Source organism: Protopterus annectens, chromosome 11.part0, assembly GCF_019279795.1.
Source record: "Protopterus annectens isolate FY-2018-M chromosome 11.part0, PAN1.0, whole genome shotgun sequence".
Classification (NCBI taxonomy): domain Eukaryota; kingdom Metazoa; phylum Chordata; order Ceratodontiformes; family Protopteridae; genus Protopterus; species Protopterus annectens.
In genome coordinates, this window is record NC_056745.1 from 1,073,588,673 (window position 1) to 1,073,609,876 (window position 21,204).

General features: G+C 41.7%; 1 protein-coding gene across 1 annotated transcript in view; it reads right to left on the reverse strand.

Moving 5' to 3' along the window:
• The window catches only part of CCHR11.PART0H12orf29 (chromosome chr11.part0 C12orf29 homolog), a 386,566-nt gene that overhangs the window by 89,968 nt on the left and 275,394 nt on the right, over positions 1-21,204 (reverse strand). Inside the window, exon 6 of the mRNA XM_044088426.1 lies at positions 19,919-20,088. Within this exon, the coding sequence (XP_043944361.1) occupies positions 19,919-20,088 (170 nt within the window). The remainder of the gene's footprint in view (positions 1-19,918; positions 20,089-21,204) is intronic.

A 21,204-nucleotide genomic window follows, 5' to 3' on the forward strand; every position in this document is an offset into this window, starting at 1 on the left:
AGTGGGTAGCAGTGAGTTCCTCCCTGCTTATTTATGTACCACATAACTGTGGTGTTGTCTGTCATCATCAGGAGTTGTCCTGGCAGGATAAGGTATTTGAAGGCAGTCAGTGCATTCTGTACAGCTAATATTTCTTTTTAATTGATATGCAGGTGAATTTTTCCTGGGCTCCATTTGCCTTGAATGCATTTGCCTGTCATGTGAGTCCCCTATGCATAGTCTGATGCGTCTGTTGTCAAGAGTTTGGATGGCGGGGGGGTTGTGAGAAAGGGAGTCCCTTGTTGTGGTTGCAAGCCTCTGCCCACCAAAGGAACTCTGTCCTTAGGCAAGAAATGATAGGAATCACTGATTCCAGGTCTTGGGAATGTTGGCACCAGACTTATTAAGTACCACTGAAGTTTCCTCATATGCAGTCTTGCATATGGAATCAGTAGAATACATAAGGCCATGAACCCTAGGGCTTGCAGTGTTTTTCTTGCAGATAGCTGGGTTTGGGTGGCCAGTAGTTTGAAATAAGTTGTCAAATAAATCTGCTTTTCTGGAGTGAAAAATGCCATCTGGGAAGTTGTGTTCAAGCTTGCTCTCAGGAATACAGTCTTTTGGCTGGGTACCAGATGTGATTTCTTTTCATTGATGATATACCCCAGAGAAGTTAGGAGTCTCTTTACAAATGTCAGGTGCTGAAGTAGCAATTCCTGACTGTCTGCCTGAATCAGGCAATTGTCCAAGTATGGATACATTTGAATATTTCTCTGCCTGCAGTAAGCAATGGCTGGAGCCAGGCACTTTGTGAATACCCTGGGTGCAGAAGATAAGCCAAAGGGAAGTGCAGAGAAAGTACAGTTGTGCACACTTACCATAAATGTAGATGTTCGAGTGTATTCACTGCTGCAGTCATTACATTTGGGTTATCTGCTTGCAGTAGCCCTCAGTCGACCTGCTTAACAAAGTCTTGGGTCCTGCGTCGGTTGCTGTCCCTTCTTCCATGACGTCAGGTCGGCAGGGGTATAAAACATGCAGCCGACACCATTACATCAGTTTTTCTTGCCCTAGATGTCAGTTGCCCCCCTAATGGGAAGCAATTAAATCTATAACACAAGGATATACCTCCAACAAAAAAAGCTTTTTGAGCATAGTAAGTGAGAGCAGAGGTATAGCCAAAAGAAGAAAGGGGGCTGGAGGGTGGGTAACCAGGACTGTAACAGTGAATACACTTGAACATCTACATTTATGGTAAGTGTACACAACTGTACTATCTTCTTCGTGTTTCACTGTTGCAGTCATTACATTTGGGTAGATTCCCAAAGCTAAGGTTGAGAGGAGGAATTTAAATAGGATTAGGACCAGCTATAAGGCCCTGCAAGACTGCAGTGGCAAAACCAGCTCTGGATTTGAGAAAATTGGCAAATGATAATGTTTGGTGAAAGTATGTACAGAACTTCAGGTAGTAGCTTCTAGGATGTCCCATGTAGGGATGCCCCTGAGAAAGGCTGTAGAGGTAGATGCAGCCCTGATTGAATGGGGTCTGACGCCCTGTGGAATAGGTTTTCCATGGTGTTTATAGCAGAAATGAATGCAGTGGCTTATCCATTTTGAAATGGTTTGCTTTGAAATAGCTTTCCCCTCTGTCCTTGCAACAAATGCCAACAGCAGTTGTTCAGATTTCCTTTGAGGTTTAGTCCTGTCCAAGTAGAATCTAAGTGGTCTGTACACATCTATGGAGTACAGTATCTGTTCCCCTTTGTTCTTTCGGTTAGGAAAGAAGGTAGGCAAATGAATGGACTGATTAAGAGCCACACTGGATACAACCTTGGGCATGAAGGAGGGATTGCTTCTGAAAGATGATGAAAGGCTCCATTGCCATAATGGCCTGTAACTCAGATACCCTTCTTGCAGAAGTGATTGCTAAAAGGAAAGCTGTTTTCCAGGAAAGGAATTTTAAATCTGCAGTAGCAGCTGGCTTGAAAGGAGGAAGAGTGAGTTTCTCCAAGACAAAGTTAAGGTCCAAGGCTGGAGTTGGAGCTGTCCTCGGTGGCCTTAAATTTTTGGCCCCTCTGAGGAAGTGGGTGAGAGAAGAGGGGAGGCTCTGTTGTATAATGAGCTGAAATGGCTGAGGCATGAATTTTGATGGAGGAAAAGGACAAGCCCTTATGAAGCATCTCAGTCAAATATTGTAGAAGCTGAGGTAAATTGGGCACTGCTGCGCTCATCCCTTGAGATTGGTTCCAGGTACAAAATCTTTTCCATTTTGCAGAATAAGATTTTCTAGTACCAGGTCTTCTAGCCTCTAAAATGATATCCATCACTGATTTACTGAGGGGTGGTAAAGGAGAGATTAGGTAATTAGCCAGGCTGCTAGGTTCAGGGTTTGCAGCTGAGGGTGCAGAATCTGGTTCTCCTGCTGAGACAACAGGGAAGGAGTCTGAGGCAGGTAACATGGGGCCAAGCGTGACACTGTGCAGTGTTGGCATGGCCAGTCTGGTGCAATTAAAATTGTTCTTGGCTTGTCCTGTTTGATCTTTAGTAGCACCTTGGAGAGCACAGGCAGAGGAGGAAAGGCATAAACTGATAGGTTTTTCCAGCTGAAGGATAGAGCATCCACCTTCCAAGCTAATTTGTGGGGAATCCTTATGCAAAATTTGTTCAATTGATGGTTCTGGGGGGAGGCAAACAGGTCTACATCTTGGCTCCCCCATTTGCTTGTCAACATGTTGAAAATCCTTGGTTCCAGTAGTTTCCACTCGTGTGGGTCCATGAGGTTTCTTGCTTAGTCCATCTGCCAGTGTATTTAGTTTTCCTGGCAGGAACTGAGCTTGTAGATTCACTTGGTAACGCAAGGCTGTGTTCCACAATGCCATGGCTAGTCTGCAGAGGGGGTAAGAGTGTGTACCCCCCTGCTTGTTTATGTACCACATGACCGTGGTGTTGTCAGTCTTTACCATTAGTTGTCCTGGAAGGATGTGGTCCTTGAAGGCTGTCAGAGCATTCTGTACAGCTAACATTTCCTTTTGATTTATGTGAAGGTGCATCTGACTTGGGTTCCATTTGCCCTGAATGCACTTCCCTGCCAGGTGAGCCACCCCATGCATAGTCTGATGCGTCTGCTGTTAAGGTTTGGGCGGCAGGGGGTAGTGTGAATGGTAGTCCCTTTTTTTGGTGGCAGTCCTCTGCCCACCAAATGAACTCTAGGCGTAGGCAAGGTATGATAGGAATCATTGCTTCTAGATCCTGTGAATGTTGACACCATAGGCTTTTGAGATACCATTGCAGTTTCTTCACATACAGCCTTGCATATGGAATTAGAAGAATGCAGGAGGCCATGAACCCCAAGGCTTGCAGAATTTGCCTTGCAAATAACTGGGTTTTTGTGGCCACTTGTCTGAAGTAGGTTGTCAAATGAGACCGTTTCTCTGGCGTGAGGTAAGCCATCTGGGAAGTTGTATTCAAGCTTGCTCCCTGGAATGAATATTTCTTTGCCTGCAGAATGCAATGACTGGAGCTAGGCACTTAGTGAATACCCTGGGAGCAGCAGATAAGCCAAAGGGCAGTGCAGATAACTGATAGTGCATGTTGCCTGCTTTGAAGCGTAGGTATCTTCTTCAAGACTCCCTGATAGGGATGTGCAGGTATGCTTCTTTTAAGTCTAGTGTTGCCAACCATGCATCTTTGCCTAGCATAGGAAGCAGCTGGTGAAGAGTCAGCATCTAGAATTTTGGAATCACCAGAAAGGTATTTAGAGGAGAAAGGTCCAGGATAGGATGCCATGTATTGCCTTTTCTGGGTACCAGAAAAAATCTCGAATAAAAACCTTGCCCCTTTTCTTCTTCTGGTACCAACTGAACAGCCCCCATGCTTAAGAGAGAGAGTACTTGATTTTGGGCCTCTGCCCACTGATTTGGGGGTAGATCTGGCCACCCGTTTGGTGCTGGTAAGGTGTGGAAGTGAAATCTGTATCCTTGGGACGCTATATTTAAAACCCATTTGTCCTGGGTAGTGAGTTCCCAGTTTTTGGCCTACAGACCAATCTTTCCACCTAAAGGAGCATTCAGTTGGGAAGTGCTTGGAAGTTTTAAAAGCAAGTCACTGAGACAGTTTTCCATAGGGGGCAGTCTTACTACACCCTGATATGGGTGCGGAAACCCAACATTGCTTAGTCTTGCATGTCCCCTGGGAGTGAAACCTGGTGTTTCTGCTGTGTCTGGGTTTGGCTTGAGAAGACCTGGAAGGGGCTGGAAATATATATATAGGGCCAATGCCTACTAAATCTAGGAGGCTGAACTTGTAAGATCTTTAACAGTTTGCATAGATTTTGCTTCATCTTCCATCTTTTTAAGAACTTCCTCAGCCTTGTTGCCAAACAGGCGGTCCTGATTTAAGGGAGCATCCAACAATTTAGCTTTAACATGATCAGGCAAAGATTGCTCCTTAAGCCAAGCATGCCTTCTGAGCACAGACCCAGTAACAGCAGCCCTGCAAGAGGCCTCTAATGAATCAAATCCAGAGTGCAAATTATGTTTTCCAACCTGTTCAGCAGAATGCTTTAAATCCTGTAATTCTTTATTTTCCGCACAGTCAGGAATCAACATCATTTTCTGTTTAAGCAATCCAATAACATGTTGCTGATACTTTAACATATGAAACTGGCAGTTTAAAGCCCTAATGGCCAAGGTTGCAAAAGTGTAAACCGTCTTACCTCATCTATCCAGCACCCTGGAGTTTCTATCAGAAGGGGTAGGATTTTTATCAGTAGAAGCCTTAATGCCCTTGGGTCCCTATGAAATAATCTCTGGATCCACAATAGGATTTTTAAAAAGGAACTTGTGTGAATCAGGAACCCTGTAATATCTGTCAGGTTTTCTGGGAGATGAAGGCAAAGAATCAGGGGCCAAACTAGATTCCGAAAAAGCATCATCAACAATGTCTAGTACAGGAAGAACAGCTAAAGGCCTATGCTGAGGCAGGAGTAAGAAATCCCTAAGCCTCTTTTTTGAAACAGAAAAATCCTGGCTTTACCAGTGGAAATGCTCCCTTAGAGTAAGGTTTCACCAAAAGAAAAATCCTCTGGAGGGGAAGCAGAGGGAATAGAGTCCTCTGCATCAGAATCCTCATAAGTAGATAAGGGCAAATCCAGATCATCAGAAGAATCAGAAAAATCTGAATCATGGTCAGAAGATTCATAAATAACTTCAGTCCTAGGTCTCTTAGAAGGGGGAGGATGGCTTCCCCTGATTAGAGTTATAAGATCTTCAGCCATTCTTATCATTTGTTTTTTAGGCATAGAGGCCTGAGCATGTGGCCTGGGCGTCGTTTTTTTTTAGGTATGGTTCGAGATTTAGGCCTAAATGAAGAAGGAGGCATCGATTTAATATGCAAGTCCGTAGGCCTGAATAAACCCTCAGAAGCCGGTGCCTGCACAGCGGCTCCGGACCCATCCAAGGTAGAGACATCCGCGGATTCTATAGTTGAAGCATCTCACGGAATACTGGACTCTGAATGGGTCTCAGTAGAGGCCTGTGAATCAGAAGTAGCGGGTATCAGGGGCTGCGAAAGGTTCATAGGGTCATACTACGCTATCTGCCCTAGGGCATTTATAAGCCTAACCAGAGTGTGTTTGGCTTTCGCCACCCATTTTAAATTAATTTTGCTATGCCCTTTTTTGAGGTTAGTATACTGTGCCTCTGTCTAACAGTGACACAGAAGTGATACCCGGGGTAAACCTACGATCCCCCATCCACTCATCAAGATTCCTCTTGAAGAGAGTCAATGAGGGACTCTGCCTAACCTGGACTGGGATTTTATTCCAGAGTGAAGGGAGCCTTTGGGTTATGAATCTGTCCCTCCAGCATGTCTTATTTATTTCAGTGCTGAGGTTAAAGTCTCTCAAGCGCGTAGCTCGATGGGATTTGGATTTTCTGAGGTACAGCATTGTCCATTAATTCCGGGATGGACATGGCTTTATACGTCAGGCACAGATCACCTCTGAGCAGGTGGTATGCCACTGAGTAGAGCTGGAGTTTCTTTAACCAGGCAGCATATGGCATCTGTTTGAGCCCTTTGATCCTCTTGGTGAGGTACTTTTGGGGTCTTTCCAGTTGCTGCAGGTGTCTGGTAAGGTACATCCCAAAAGGGGCATTGTACTCAATTATGGGCCTGATGAGGGATGAGTAAAGAGGCACGATGACCTCCCCTGATCTAGATGTGAATCCCATCATGATTAGGTGGGCTATATAAAATATTTTTCTAACCACTTTGGCCACGTGGTTGTCAAATGAGAGATTGCTATCAACTTGGGTCCCCAGGTCCCTAATTACTTCTTCCGTACTTAATGGATTACCACTTACGTGGTAATTTGTGGGCACTTTGTTTTTGCCAAAGGGGATGACTATACACATTTTGGCGTTTAGCTTGAGGCCATGGCTCTGGCACCAGTTGTCTGTTTCTATGAGGCCCTTTTGGAGGATGCTTGTGTCGGCTGAAGAGTCGATTATGGTGCCCAGTTTGCAGTCATCTGTGAACTTGGTCAGCCACAGTCCTTCCATGTTGGCCTGTACCTCTGAGAAATATATACCGAGCAAGAGAGGTCCCAAGACTGAGCCTTGTGGGAAGCCACTTGTAATTGGTTTGGAGTCTGACATGGCTCCAGCAATTCTAACCATGTGGGTTCTGTCCTTGAGCCAGTTTGCAACCCATCTAGTGACATAGGGGTTTATATTTAAGCTGGTGAGCTTATCTATAATGCCAGAGTGGGGTACTGTATCGAAGGCTTTTGCGAGGTCCAGGTAGGCTGTGTGGACCACCTTCCCCTCGTCAGTGGCCTTGGTGACTGTTTCAAAGAAATCAACCAGGTTTAAGAGGCAGGATCTGCCCTTAACAAAGCCGAACTGGGTAGGATCCAGTGTCTGTAGGTCCCCAATATCTTTATTTATAAGATCCATGATGATCCTTTCCATAGCTTTGCAGACCAAGCTAGTCAGGCTTATGGGGCGATAGTTTCCAGGATCCGTTGAGGCACCACCTTTGTGGAGAGGGACCACCGTTGCTGTACACCACTCTTTGGGTACATATCCTGTAGTAAGGCTGAGATTAACAGTAGTTTTATGTTTGGGTTTAGCTCTTCTTGGAGTTCATGTAGGATGCAGCCCGGGACACCGTCTGGTCCCACTGATGCTGTGTTTTTTACTTTGGTGAGGGTGGCTCTTACCTGAGCATCTGAGATGTCAGGGGGGCAGTACTCTGCTGGGATAGATATTTGCCCTTTTGGTGGGGGGGGTTGCGCTGAACCTGTCAGCTAGGATGTTGGCAATGTCTGTGGGTTCGGTGTATTTTTTGTCATTTTGGATTAATTCTGAGCATATCTGGGAATTCCCCCCCCAGGTTCATAACATAACTAAAGAAAGCCTTGTGATTATCCTTAGTGTCCTGTGCAATTTTCCTCTCAAAGCTGGCCTTAGACGATTTTATGAGTGCCCGTAGTTTTTTGCTAATAGTGATCAGAGATGCCTTCCCTTTTTGGGATTTTGCTCTATCATGTAGTAGCTTCCTCCTTCTATTGTATAGTTTGTTTATGGCTGGGGTCCACCAGACAGGACGTCTGCCTTTGGAGGATTGGGTCTTGGTTTTATTTGGGATTGCATGATCCATGCATTCCTGAAGGTGTTCATAGAATGCATTTATAAAGGATTCTGCGGTCTGGGTCGTATTTTCCACAGGTCCGGGGGCTTTGAAGGATTCCACCTCGGTTTTGAGGAGTGTGAAATTTGCTTTAGAGAAGTTTTTCACTGTGGTTTTCTGGGCAGGGGGTGGGGTCGGGATGTGAATATCCAGTGAGATTAGTTTATGGTCTGATCTTACCAGTGAGGGATACACTTCTGGTCTGGAGCATAGAGTCCCCATGTTGGTGATGATCAGGTCCAGTATGTTTTCCCCTCTTGCGGGAGTGGTAACAAGTTGTTCCATAGCATTTGAGTTTATAAATTCTAGGAACCTTTGGGCTAGGGTGTTGGAGCTAGAGTAATGCTCCCAGTCTATGTTTGGGTAGTTGAAGTCGCCCAATATAATGGTGTTTGGAGAGACCTTCATATTTTCCAGTGTTCTCAGGAAGGCCGAGTGGGGTTCCTGGGTTTGGGAGGTGGTCTGTAGCAGGCTATAAACTGGAAGGCAGTTTTACCCACTGTTAGTTGCACATGGATAGTCTCTGATACTTCGTGCTGTGCCACCAACCTGGAGGTGTGGGTATCTTTGACGAATATTGATACTCCTCCTCCTTTTGTGGTTCAGTCCAAGTTTTGGGGCCGAAAAGAATGGTATGAGGTATAACCTGGTAGTGCTGGGGTGCTCTCGAGAGCCTTGAACCAGGTTTCTGTTACTGCACAGATATCGATGTTCTCCATGCTAAGGAGAGTTTTGAGTGCATGCATCTTGAGGTTTAGACTTCTGGCATTGAGTAGCATTACTCTTAGTTTCATATCCCTTGTGATACCTATGGAGGTGGGTTTGTCTTTTGAGCCTTGCCTAAAAAAGGCACTATAGGGGTAGCAAGAGCCTTTGTCAATATTCGAAAGCCCAGGGGTGATAGGTGCAAGCCGTCCCTAGCGAAGCATCGTGGCTTGTTGAGCATGTTATCCCAGGCTGACAGGCATTGGATCCCCTTTGAATTACACCAATACTTAAGCCATTTGTTGAAATTGATCATCTTGTCTTCATATTGCGGCATCATTCTTGGTGAAGGTAAGATGCTACTCAAGGTCAGGGTCATACCGGCCTGGGCTACTTGCTCAGAGAGCTCCTCTATGTCTCTTTTCATGTAGTCCAGGGAGGTACGTCTCAGGTCATTCACACCAGCATGGACAATGACTGAGTCATATTTGTACTTGCCTTGGAGTGACCCGAGTGCTTGAGTTATGTGGTGGATCCTAGTGCCCGACAGGCAGCTCACCGTGACCTTCTCCTTGTTCAGCCTGGTGAGCGGGACATCAGTGTGCCTGATGATAGAGTCACCTATTACAAGTGTATCAGGTGTGTTGTTTAGCCTTAAGGGCTGTGACTGTTCGGCACACTGGCTTTGTGAGCTATCTGTTGCACGTGTTTTGTTTTGGGGTAGCGATTGCTTGGGTGTCTGCTTTGGAGGTCTCTGCTGCTTAGGCCGATTTGTATTTAGAGCATCCGAGTATGTTTTTGTGTGTTTATGTGTTTGGTTTGCTGTCGTGGTAGGTCTATGTGAGACTGGAATGTAGTGAGTGTGGTTTCCTTTTCCTCCTGACTGGTTACGTCAGTACTGAGTTGAGAGAGCTTAGCCTCCAGTTTGGCTATATGATTGCATCTCTCACATGTGTTGGAATTTGTTGGGAGGAGGAGAGAGTTGCCTGTGTACATGAGGCAGTTGTAACATTGCCTCAAGATTCCCAGATTCACCAGCTGGACCGGACAGGAAATTGACAACTGACCTTTGGACATGCTAGAATAGTATTGGGAATTCCTTTATAATTGAAAAAAAGGGCCAATGGGGAACAAGGTACTCAAGGGGAGTTTGTGAGGGTGTAGTGCTTTTAATTTTTTAGCGCTGACCTATACAATTGCTTTAGTGAGCAAGTGCCAGGTAACTTAAATGCAATGTGCTACAGGTAACTTAAATGCAAAAACGACAAACAGTAACTTTCATTCAAGTGAAGCAAGGAAATAAGTACAGTAAGCAATGCAGATATCACTAGGGATCCACAGAAGCGCTGAAAAGCCGTGTTTTAGGTGGAATTAGCATTTCAGGGAAATAACAAGCAAACAAACAACAAGCATACAAACAAAGCTAGATTCAGCAGGCCTGGATCTAGTCTATGCTACAGCAAACAAGGTATACCAATTTCAGTAAGAAACAGTTCAAATATGCAGGTACTATAAGCCTTTAACCAGAAATTCCCAGCTCAGAAGGGCAGAGTCCAGCCTCTCCACCCACAAGAGTGCAGACCACGAACCTTCTTAATGTAAAATAACTGGCCTGAAGCCCAAGTGCTTAAACCAGAACCAATACACTTTTAGAATAACAGATACTGAGCCCTCAATCAGCAGTTCCCAACTTAGAAGATGTAAGCTACCTGTCCTGCCACCATAGTGCAGGCCACAAACCTTCCTAATGTAAAAGAAAGCGCCTCACTGAGTACCAGCGAAGTGGCGACTGGCTTAGGAGAAACGTCGTCAGCAGTTTTGGACATCGGCAGCCTGTCTCTGTCTTTATCTTTGCGTTTTTTTGAAATCCCAGTAGTCAGATGGCTAACCGATGACATTTCTGGATAATTAAACAGAGAACCAAAATATAACGGATAGTGTGCTGATTAAATAAAGCACAAAACCGACAGCAAGGTACATCGTGGTCAGGGTCTAGGCAAGGAATAAAGCACGAATGAAAATCTTTATGAGGTATTTGCTTTCCACAAGTAATGCAATTATTAACTTTTACTGACATTGGTAAGGCGCAAGCAAAAGTTTCCCCAATGGGGTACTTAGCTTTAGTTGATGACTTTGGTTATGAAACTCGAAAATGAAAATTTCAGGAGTCGACCGACCAGCACTTGTGAACTGCTTCTGCTTTGGGCACCGCACTGCAAGAAAGACTGATGTAATGGCGTTGGCTGCATGTTTTATACCCCTGACAACCTGATGTCATGGAAGAAGGGAAGCAACCGACGCAGGACCCAAGACTTTGTTAATCAGGCCGACTGAGGGCTACTGCAAGCAGATAACCCAAATGTAATGACTTGGAGTTTCATCCTGAACAATGACTGCAACAATGAAACACGAAGAACATCTGATAGTGCATAGAGCCTGCCCAAAACGTAGACATTGCCTGCAAGATTCCCTTACGGGGATGTGCAGATAAGCTTCTTTTAAGTCTTTGGCTAGCATAGGAAGGAGCTGCTGGAGTGTAAGCATTTTGAATTTTGGTACCACCAGGAAGATGTTTAAGGATGACAGATCCAGAACAGGGTGCCAAGAGTTCTCTTTCCTGGGCACCAGGAACAGCCTGGAGTAGAAACCCTGTCCACTTTGCTCTGTTGGCACAGGCTAAATAGCCCTGATAGTGAGAAGAGAAAGTACTTGCTTTTGGGCCTCTGTCCACTGGTTTGGAGGAAGGTCTGGCAATCTGCTTGGGGTTGGCAGAGAGTGGAAATAGAATCTGTATCCCTGGGATACACTGTTTAAGACCCATCGGTTCTAGGTAATATACTCCCAGTTTTTTGCATGCAGGGCGACTTTTCCTCCTAGGGGTGCAGCATAGCTGGGAAGGATTAAGGACACATCACTGAGAACTTTTTCCATAGGGGGGTGGCTTACCACTCCCAGTTTTTGAGGAGAGAGCACTCCATTGTTTAGATCTGTGCATACCCTGAGACTGTAGTCTTTGTGGTCTGTTGCCCCTGGGCTTGGACTGAGAAGGTCTAGAAGGGACTGGAAAGGACTAGTTTTTTGAAGGCCAATGCCTACTGAATCTAGGTAGCTGTACCTGTAAGAAATCTTTAACAGTTTGCATGGATTTAGGTTTTTCCTCCATCTTTTTAAGAACTACTTCTGCTTTAGAGCCAAACAAACATTCTTGGTTTAATGGAACATCAAGTAATTTTGCCTTGACGTGGTCTGGCAAGATTTGTTCCTTCAGCCAAGCATGCCTTCTCAGAACAGACCTAGTGACAGCAGCCCTGCAAGATGCTTCTAAGGCATCAAAACCACACTGCAAAGTATGTTTACCGACTTGGTTTGCAGAATGCATTAAGTCTTGTAAGTCCTTATTTTCTGCACAATCAGGAATCAACAACATTTTTTGTTTAATTAGATCAATAATATGCTGCTGGTACTTCAACATGTGAAACTGGCAATTTAAAGCCCTGGTGGCAAGAGTTGCAGAGGTATAAACCTTCTTACCCCATCTGATACGAACATCGGAAGGTCTGAATACACCCTCCAAAGCCGGTGCCTGTACAGCGGCTCCGGACCCATCCAAGGTAGAGACATCCGCGGGTTTCACAGTCGAAGAAGCATCTCGCGGCATACTGGACTCTGAATGGGTCTCAGTAGAGACCTGCGAATCTGTAGAAGCGGTAACAGGGGCTGCAAAAGCGCCTCACCGAGTACCAGCGGACTGGCGACTAGCTTAACGGAAGCATCGTTGGCAGTTTTGGACCTATGCGGTCTGTCTCTGTCATCTTTGCGTTTTTTTGTAAGATCGGTAGTCGGATGGCTTACTGAAGCCATTTCAGAATACGGAGAACGAGGGCAAAAGAATTTACAGACAAAAATTGCCCAATGACGAATAGTTGAGGTGTTGAACAAGGCACTACACCGACAGCGAGAGAAGTCGTGATCTGGGCCTAAACATGTGACGCAGTAATAATGAAAATCTCTGTGAGGTATTTGCTTTCCACAGGCAAGACAATTGTTAACTTTTTCTGACATCGGTTAGAGCAAGATAAAAGGTTCCTCAATGGGGTACTTAGCTTTAGAAGACTTCAGGTTTGAAACTCGAAAAAAGAAAATTTCAGGTAGCTGCCAACCGGCATTGCGAACTACTTCTGCTTCGGGCTCCTGCACAGCAAGAAAAGCGATGTAATGGCGTTGGCTGCATGTTTTATACCCCTGACGACCTGACATCATGGATGAGGCGACAGCATCCGCCGCAGAAATCCCAAGACTTTGGTATTTGGGCCGACTGAGAGCTACCTGCAGGCAGATAATCCAAGTGTGATGACTGCAACAGTGAAACACGAAGAACATCAATAATTTACTTTGAAAATAAAATACTGAAGAAATAATAATACTTTAAAAAATTATAGCATATATTAAAATTGTATAGCAAAATGTAAATATGCACAACATAAATAAAAATAACAATAACAAATTACAGCTTTGCTGCTTGCAACTTTAAAACAGGGGCTAAAGACACTGCTTCGTTTAAACAAGGTGCCTTGGTAGCTTCTAAAGTCAATTGGCATAATAATTCTAGATATTCTTCATAAGCCCTTTCTAATGACTTTAGAAACTTCCAGCACAAAAAAATGAAAACTAGCATCAATTATTCTGGCAACTGACTTTAGAAGCTACCAAGGCACCTGGTTTAAATGAAGCAGTGTCTTTAGCCCCTGTTTTAAAGTTGCGAGCAGCAAAGCTATAATTTTAGTTTTTTTTTTTTTTTTTTCTTTGACCACTAGATGGCACATTAAGATTGTATTTGGGAATAAAACAGCTGTGTTACGTTTTAAGTATGCCTTTTCATGTATTTATATGCATTTATATATATTTATATTGTACATATTTACATTTTGTTATACAATTTTAATGTATGTTACAAGTTTTTTAAAGTATTATTTCTACAATATTTTATTTTCAAAGTAAATTATTGTTTGGCAGATTTGATTGGTTGCTCTAGATTGTTAATGGTATAAATTAGAGTGGAGTATAAAAGGTATGAATTCATCTGATGAAGTCTCTATGTGGACGAAAAAGCATTCTATTCTGACAGTGTTTACGTGTGTTGCTTGCCATGTATCTGTGTATCCTGTGGACTACTAAAGCATTTTACTCTGCAGTTTGGTGTGGACTCCAAGTGCACTTTTATATATATTTTTTTAACTATGGACATGCATTATTTTGGATTTTCTGATGGTACTGTCCCTCATGCTGCTCAAAGAAGTCGAATCAAGGTGAGACCAATCCCTCCAGACCATTTAACTGCTCTACTGCCATCAGTTCCACTCCCCCACATGACAGTTCACACCAGTGCTGTTTTGGCCCAAAGAGCAGTGTTTGCATTTGTTGGCACTGAACCTCAACTACCACCCTTCTGCCCTATCTGGCAGCCTTTTCTTCTTTAAACTCTTCCCTAATCCTCGCCTGCTACACCTATCTCTGTGCCACCCACAAAGTGGCTGATCCTGTTCTCTGTTCTCTCAGTTATGTCTGAAATCAAGATATCAAAGAGTGTTGGCGCCTAGGGCCATCCTCTGCAGTAATCCATCAGTGAGCTCCTGACAGTAAACCTCTCATCACAACATTCTGTGTTATATCCTCTATGTATGCAACAATGTACTTTCTCTGACTCAGTCCCACCCTATCTCTGCATTGCTCTTAGATGATGCCTGTGTGGAGACATCATGAAAAGACATGCTACTATGTGGGTAGACCACATCTGCTGGTTTCCAACTGTCAAATCACACCACAACCAATCATAAAAGTGAATTAAGTTTTAAAGACAGTTTTTTTTTTTCTTGGATATGAAGCCTTACTAGCTTCTGTCCTGTATACTGCCGTCCCTTAGGAAAACTTCCTCTCTCCTCCAAACTTTGTGCATAACCTTCTATACCACTGCTATCAGGATAATCAGACTGTTATTCTCTGGATTCTTCCTGCACCATCCATTCCTGTCTTCTGGTCTTAGCTCTTTCTGCTCTAGCAACCGATCTGTTCTTGATTTCCAGCAGTGGATTTGATAATACACTGGCCAGATTCTGGATGACTCTAGAAGGCAAGCCCAGCTGGTACCCATGACTCTTTCTCCCTTGGTACAAGAAATGATGTTTCCAGCTCTATCCTGGTTCTCAAGCACCGTTCTACACAGACTGCAGTAACTCCTTAACAATTTGACATCTTCCTTTCTAATGATTTGTGCAGAGTGAAATAAACTATTCTTTCACTCCCTTGGTTTGTCACTTGTTCTCTGTGATCTCTTTCCTATCCTTCCTCAACCTCCCCAGATCTATCCCTTATTCCTTTCTGTTACATAGCTAAAGGATGTATCTTGCCCTTTTTGATGCATTTGCTAACTGCACTATACTTTTGTGCCTTTGTAACTTTTTACCTGACCAAGCCTTCCATTTTCTCTTTTGCCTTTTCCTTGGTTCCTATGCCATAGCCCCAAGTAGACAGTCCCTGACCCATACTCAACTTCACAACTTGCTTTTGATCCCTGATCTAACATGGGCATTCCCACAGCTCACTGCATTTATCCTTCTCCCCACTCTAAACCACACAGTGCCATAATGACTGACCAATGGTACTTTCATATAAAAGGAAAAATAGTGCCGCAGGGCCTTAAGTTTCCTTTTGGTATACATTATGACTCAGAAAGTATTAACAAATTTATTAACATGTTTGATAAATGGGGCCTGGAATTACTTGAAAAAAGTGTGCTGGCATATGAAAAAATGGAGAGTAATTTACAAAAAGAAGTTGAGCATTTAAATGAAATGATTGTTTCTGATTTACTCTTTGACCAGTATCAGGGATTGTATGACAAGGTTTTGAACAGAGTTGGTACAAAATGTGACAATGTTTTTAATAAGAAAGCCAAGAAGTTAAACAGGGACAGGAAACAATACCAACACAAAAATGTCTATCCTACTGAAAGATTAATAGGATATGATAAAGAAAATGTAGCCTGTTTCAGTGGTGGTCCATCTAGTTAATTTATTACTAATTCTATAGACCTTGAGGTGATAAATGAAGTAGAACAATTTATCCTAGAAGATGAGGAACAGAGTGTTGGTTATCAGGATTTTCCCCTACCCAGGCGCTCCAAAAGAATAGCCAATCGCAAGCAGGCGAATTTTCCTGCCTACAACAAGGCAGTGCAAAAATACAGAAATTCTCCAAGATGGTAGGAGATACCCCTTAGTTTTAATAATAACCTGTTAAAAATACAACATACTATGAATGGTTTCCATATTTTAAACTACACAGATAAGGAAATTACATCTGAATACTTCTCCTTATTTTCTAAAGGATTTAAATTTGTGCCTACTAGAACACCTGATATAGCTGATACACTTGTGGAATTGCAGCTATATTTAAGGAAACTTAATTTAAAATTAATAAATGTCAAGAATGAAAAGCACACTGTTAATCAAGCAAGGACAGGTCTTAAGAAAAGTAGTACTTTTAACCCCCCCCGTTTCATCCCCTTGTTGGTACATTTGAGAAGGTTATTAGGGATGAAATTTACGAGATCTGGAGTTGTCATAAAAAACTTTTTGCAACCTTAACAAAACAGAGAGGAATCTGCTTGACCAATTGAGAAATGATACGAGCATTCGTGTTATGGTTCCTGACAAGGGAGGAGGTGTTGCATTATACAATAGTATTGATTACACTAACGCCATGCAGGAGATTTTGTTTAATGAAAACCATTATTCAGTATGTTCTAGGAATGAGATTCATATACCTTACCGAAGAATAGACAGCTTTCTGTATGAATATTTGATGGATCAAAGAATTGATAAGACAGTTTATGATTTTTTAACCAACTTGCATCCAAAAATTCCCGCTATCTTTGGTATACCCAAAATATATAAGAGTATAGAGAACCCTCCTTTTAGGCCCATAGTGGCGGCAGCCGGATCTAAGACCCACAATTTATCTGTGTTTGTGGACAGGAAGATCAAACATGTGATTGACTCATGTCCACATTTGGTCAAAGATTCTTGGGATTTTCTTGGGCAACTTAAGGACAATCAGTGGCATGCTGATGTACACCTCTTGACTATTGATGTAATTGACCTTTTTACCTGTATTCCAAAGCGGGAGGGGTTATCCTTTTTTGAGGAAACCCTATATAGTTTGTCCAAATTAGATAATGATGAGGTTAAACTGATTAGTGAAATAATGGAAATAATTTTGGACAACAATTACATCTATTTTGAGGGTGAATTTTACCAAGTCAGAGGTGTAGCTATGGGGGCTGCATGTGCCCCCACCTATTCCAATTTAGTTTTATTGGGATGGGAAAGACAACACTTGTTTAAAAGTGAGTTTTATGAGAACATATCCTACTATTGCCGCTTCTTGGATGATATATCTATGTTATGGAACGGAAATCAGGCTAGTATTCCTTTATTTATACAGTACTTGAATCAAACTACAGAATTTTTAAAATTTACTTTTCATTATGCCTTCCATGAAATTAGTTATTTGGATATTAAAATTATTAAAGATCAAGAAAAATTTATATCTAGGATTTATAGAAAACATACCTTCTGTAACAACTACTTGCACTATAATAGTCATCACCTCCTATCTCAAAAGAATATAAAAGGACAAGCCGTTAGGGTAGCCAGGATGACATCTTTGTATCAAGATGTTAAAAGTGAATTTGAACTTCTTAGAAGTATGTTTTTGGAAAGGGGTTACCCTGCAGGCTTGGTAGAAAACAGTTTAAAAGAAGTCCTAGATGAGTGGCGGAAAAATATATACCCCTTCTTGGTAAGGGTTTAGATAAAAACAAAAACCAAGTTATAAAATATGATGGAAAAAGTGGAAAAGCAAATAGTATTAATTTTGAACAAACTTGCATTGTACAATACAGCCCTTTATGTCAACAGCTAAAAAAAGTAATACAGAAAAACTGGAGTATTTTCAAAGCAGATCATGAGGTATACAAAGTGGTAGGAGATGAACCTTTTTTTACTACAAAGATTGGACCAAACATTAAAAGAATTTTAGAGGGAGTACAACATGTACCTATTGACAACAAAAATAAAAAAGTAGTAGAAAGAGGCACTAGATCTTGTGGTAGATGCAAATATTGTTCTTATATTTTCCAAGATCCAGTGATTTATTTGGAAAATACAATGAAAAGTGTTGTTTACCTTAGGGGAGGTAATTGCTGTTCCAGTAGACTAGTGTACATAGCTAGGTGTAATACCTGCAACTCGTTCTACATTGGGAAAACTGAAAGAACACTCAAAACTAGAATGTACGAACACCTGTATGATATTAAAAATAAAAAAGAAACTAATGCTTTGTATAAGCATAGTATTATTTGCGAGCATTACACAGGTTATAAATTTGCAATACTTGATTACATAAAACAGGAGGCTAGAGGAGGGGATTGGCAGAATTTATTATATAAAAAGGAGCTTATGTGGCAACTGAGGTTGGCTGCAAATCTTGTCCCTGGTTTAAATGGCTACCTGAGTATCCACCCTATTTTAAAAGAAAAAGCAGAAGCTATTTAATATTTTTACTTTAATTTATAGCTTCATTAAAAGTATTCATAGTGGTAATGGTTCCATCTTTTGAGAAGGATTCCAATATTGTATTATTTAGATTTTAAATTTTATTTTTGGGTTTGGAGAAATTTTTAACAAGTAGAAATTGTATTTTTAAACATTGTCTTCTTAGAAAAAGTTTCCCTTTAAGAATATTATTGCTTAATTTAGCTCTTTGATCTTGTGACAGACATTCACCAATCATTGGATATTTTATGATATTTAAGAATGTGTTGTGTGGCTTTCTAATTGTTTCTGATGAAGTCAAGGTTTCATTGACGAAAGCGCTTAATTCCTTATATTATTTTGTGATAATAAAAGAGTAACGTGGACTCGCAACATTAGTGCTATTCTTTTGTTTAATGGTACTTTCATACTGACATATCTGAAGACTTCTGATAAGGTAAGGACCACATCAGAATTCTACCACTTCTGGTACAGTCCTGCAACATTGTAGTTAAACCCTGCATAGCTCAACACTTTGCTCAATCCCCAACTCCCTTCTTCTTGGGATCTCCTAATCTGCTCCCGTCAGGTACGGATTCTGTATGGATTCAGCACTTCTACTCTTATTTTCTAACTCAGTCTCCCATCCTCCTTTCCTCAAATGCCTTAGGTATTCACCCACCAATCTTCTCACTTCTTTCTCTCCTTTAACCACAATGTCACTTGCCTTAGGTTCTGTCCTTCACTGCTTTATGAGGTGGTATTCCTCCTCCTTCTCAAACTTCACATCTAATGCCCTCTCATTATGTAAACTACCACTCCCCATCTGCCCCTCTCATTTCTGCTTCTCCTAAACAACCTATAAAATCTACATCCAAGCAACGTCATGTCCTCCCATCACAGGCCCACAATTCTGTCATAGCAGCAATGTCCACAAGCTTTCCCACATCACTGCTTGCAACTTCCTTGTATTTCTTCCAAGACTCCTTGCCCTGCAAAGTAATTCCACCCAGCCTTGCTTAGAACTAGTACTGCTTGTTCTTTTGTTCCTCTGCTATATTCATGTCTATTTTCTCCCACTGCTTACTGTCCCTTCTCTTCCGTGATGCTCCCCTATCTTCATTTAAAGGTATGATTATAGAAATGATCTTTCTCTCAGTTCTCTGATGACTTCCTCCCAAGCCCTTCTCACGTGTTGACTGCCATATACCCATCATATTCTCTAATCTTTTCTTTTGTGCAGGCTTGTACAGGTAAGATTTCAGAAAAGCATTCCTCCAACCCCTTATCCTGCCATCTCTCTGCCACCTCCCCGGCCTTGCATGCTACCACCTCAGCTGTCTCCTCTACCAAGAAATTGAAGCCTGCACTCTAGAGGAAGATACGATGTTCATTTACAGAGAAAACAGTTCACAGACATTAATGGCATCTCTTAACTGGGACAATACTATGTGGACATGGTAGAGATGATCATTATGCATTAGAAACAATGGCTTGCATTTAATTCTACAGTTTAGAAATATTAAGTTATATCTTTTCTCATGGATAGTTATCTCACCTCTCAAAGTATTTTTAATATTTAAAAAATCTTAGAATGCATAAGTGTAACTACTGTTTGTGTATAAATGTAAACAGAAATGTAACTACTCTGTATTTAACTAAAACTTAATATAATGTAATGTAAGCAAGTGGAGCTTTTCTGACAAATAAATAAATAAATAAAATAAATATGTGCCAGGGAAGGTGGCAACCTATTACCAGTCACAAAAATAAAAGGCCAAAAGGCAAATTTCTAGGGTTCACTAAACTATTTTAAAATGTAATTACAGAATCCTTACAGCTAATAATCTGAAGGTCAGTTAAAATGAGGTACAGGTGCTTTAAGACAGCAGAGGACTTCAAGTTACGCTTTTGTGCTTAATCTGTATTTGCACAACTATTCAGAATACCTTTACTAATGTCCCATCAGTACAGTGCCAAACGATTCCTTCTATTTCTCCTTCTTTACTCTCCTGAAACCAAGAAATGAGATCCTTCTGATTCAGTGCTGGGGGGTTCTGTACTGGAATCGTTCCATGTGAAACAAGGAGGTGAATCGGGTGCTTCTTACTCCCCAGTGCTTCAAAAAAAAAAAAAAAAAAAACGGGAGAATATTACCAGATCTGCTAAAAGCTACACCTGCTGTTATACATTTCATAGAAAAATGCAACTGAAATAAACCCCATTCTTAATGCCATTTTTCAGCACACAAGTTCTGGACATAGAAAATCATTAGACAGTGTTAGATAGAATATTTGTTTCACTGGTCCTTATATTTTCTATATATAATATTTTTAACCACTATTTTGAATTTTGGGGAGGGTCACAAACACATGACCTTCTTTGAAGTTTCAATCTGCAAAAAACTTCCAAAGGGTGAAGCTCTTCTGATGACTCACCAAAGCGACTCTATATGGGATAATTTCTACTTCCAATGGTATGCTTGCAGCACAGGTGTCTTTGCAATGTGAAAGGGAAAGAGTGTTTCCCCCACTTCCTCAACTAGTATTTGAAGATCTGCTAACTCTGCATCTAAGTTTCAAGCCAGTCTGCTGTTTCTGTACTTGATTTATGATCTTCTGGAAAAGCCAACATCTTCTTTCCCACAGTGCTTCAGTCACCTGAAAATCCCAGAATTAAATTCTGAAACAATCATTGTGGTCATGAACTGTTAAGCATGTCTGCCATATTCAACTTCCATTCTTCTTCTTACTAAACCTAGAACACAATCCACATCAGCATAAAATGTACACTCAAAATTTACTATTAAAGGCAGCACAAAACAATTTACAAAAGGCTAGAAAGGTCAATATAAAAAGTGGATCTTTTTTAGCAGGCTTCTGCAAAAATGAAGCAGAGTAAGAATTAAAATTCAACCCTCTCCAGAAACCCTTTTTCAGCAGTTTCAGTACAGCTGCAAATACTCAAAATGCAGGCCTTTGTCTTGGTCCCCTCAGGTACACTGCACATCTTTTCAGCAAACAGAACGCCTTGGTAGTGTAAGAATCTGAACAGAAGCCTTCTATTTGGGCTAAATATAAGTTGCTAAATTAGAAATATTCCTTATTTGGGCTGAGATATATCCTCATATACTTAATCTCAATGTTCTTCATGCCTGCCTGCCTTGTCTGAACCATGTTTTTGATCATACTTCAGTTACTTTAGAATATCGATACAATGACTTGCTCAAAGGCAA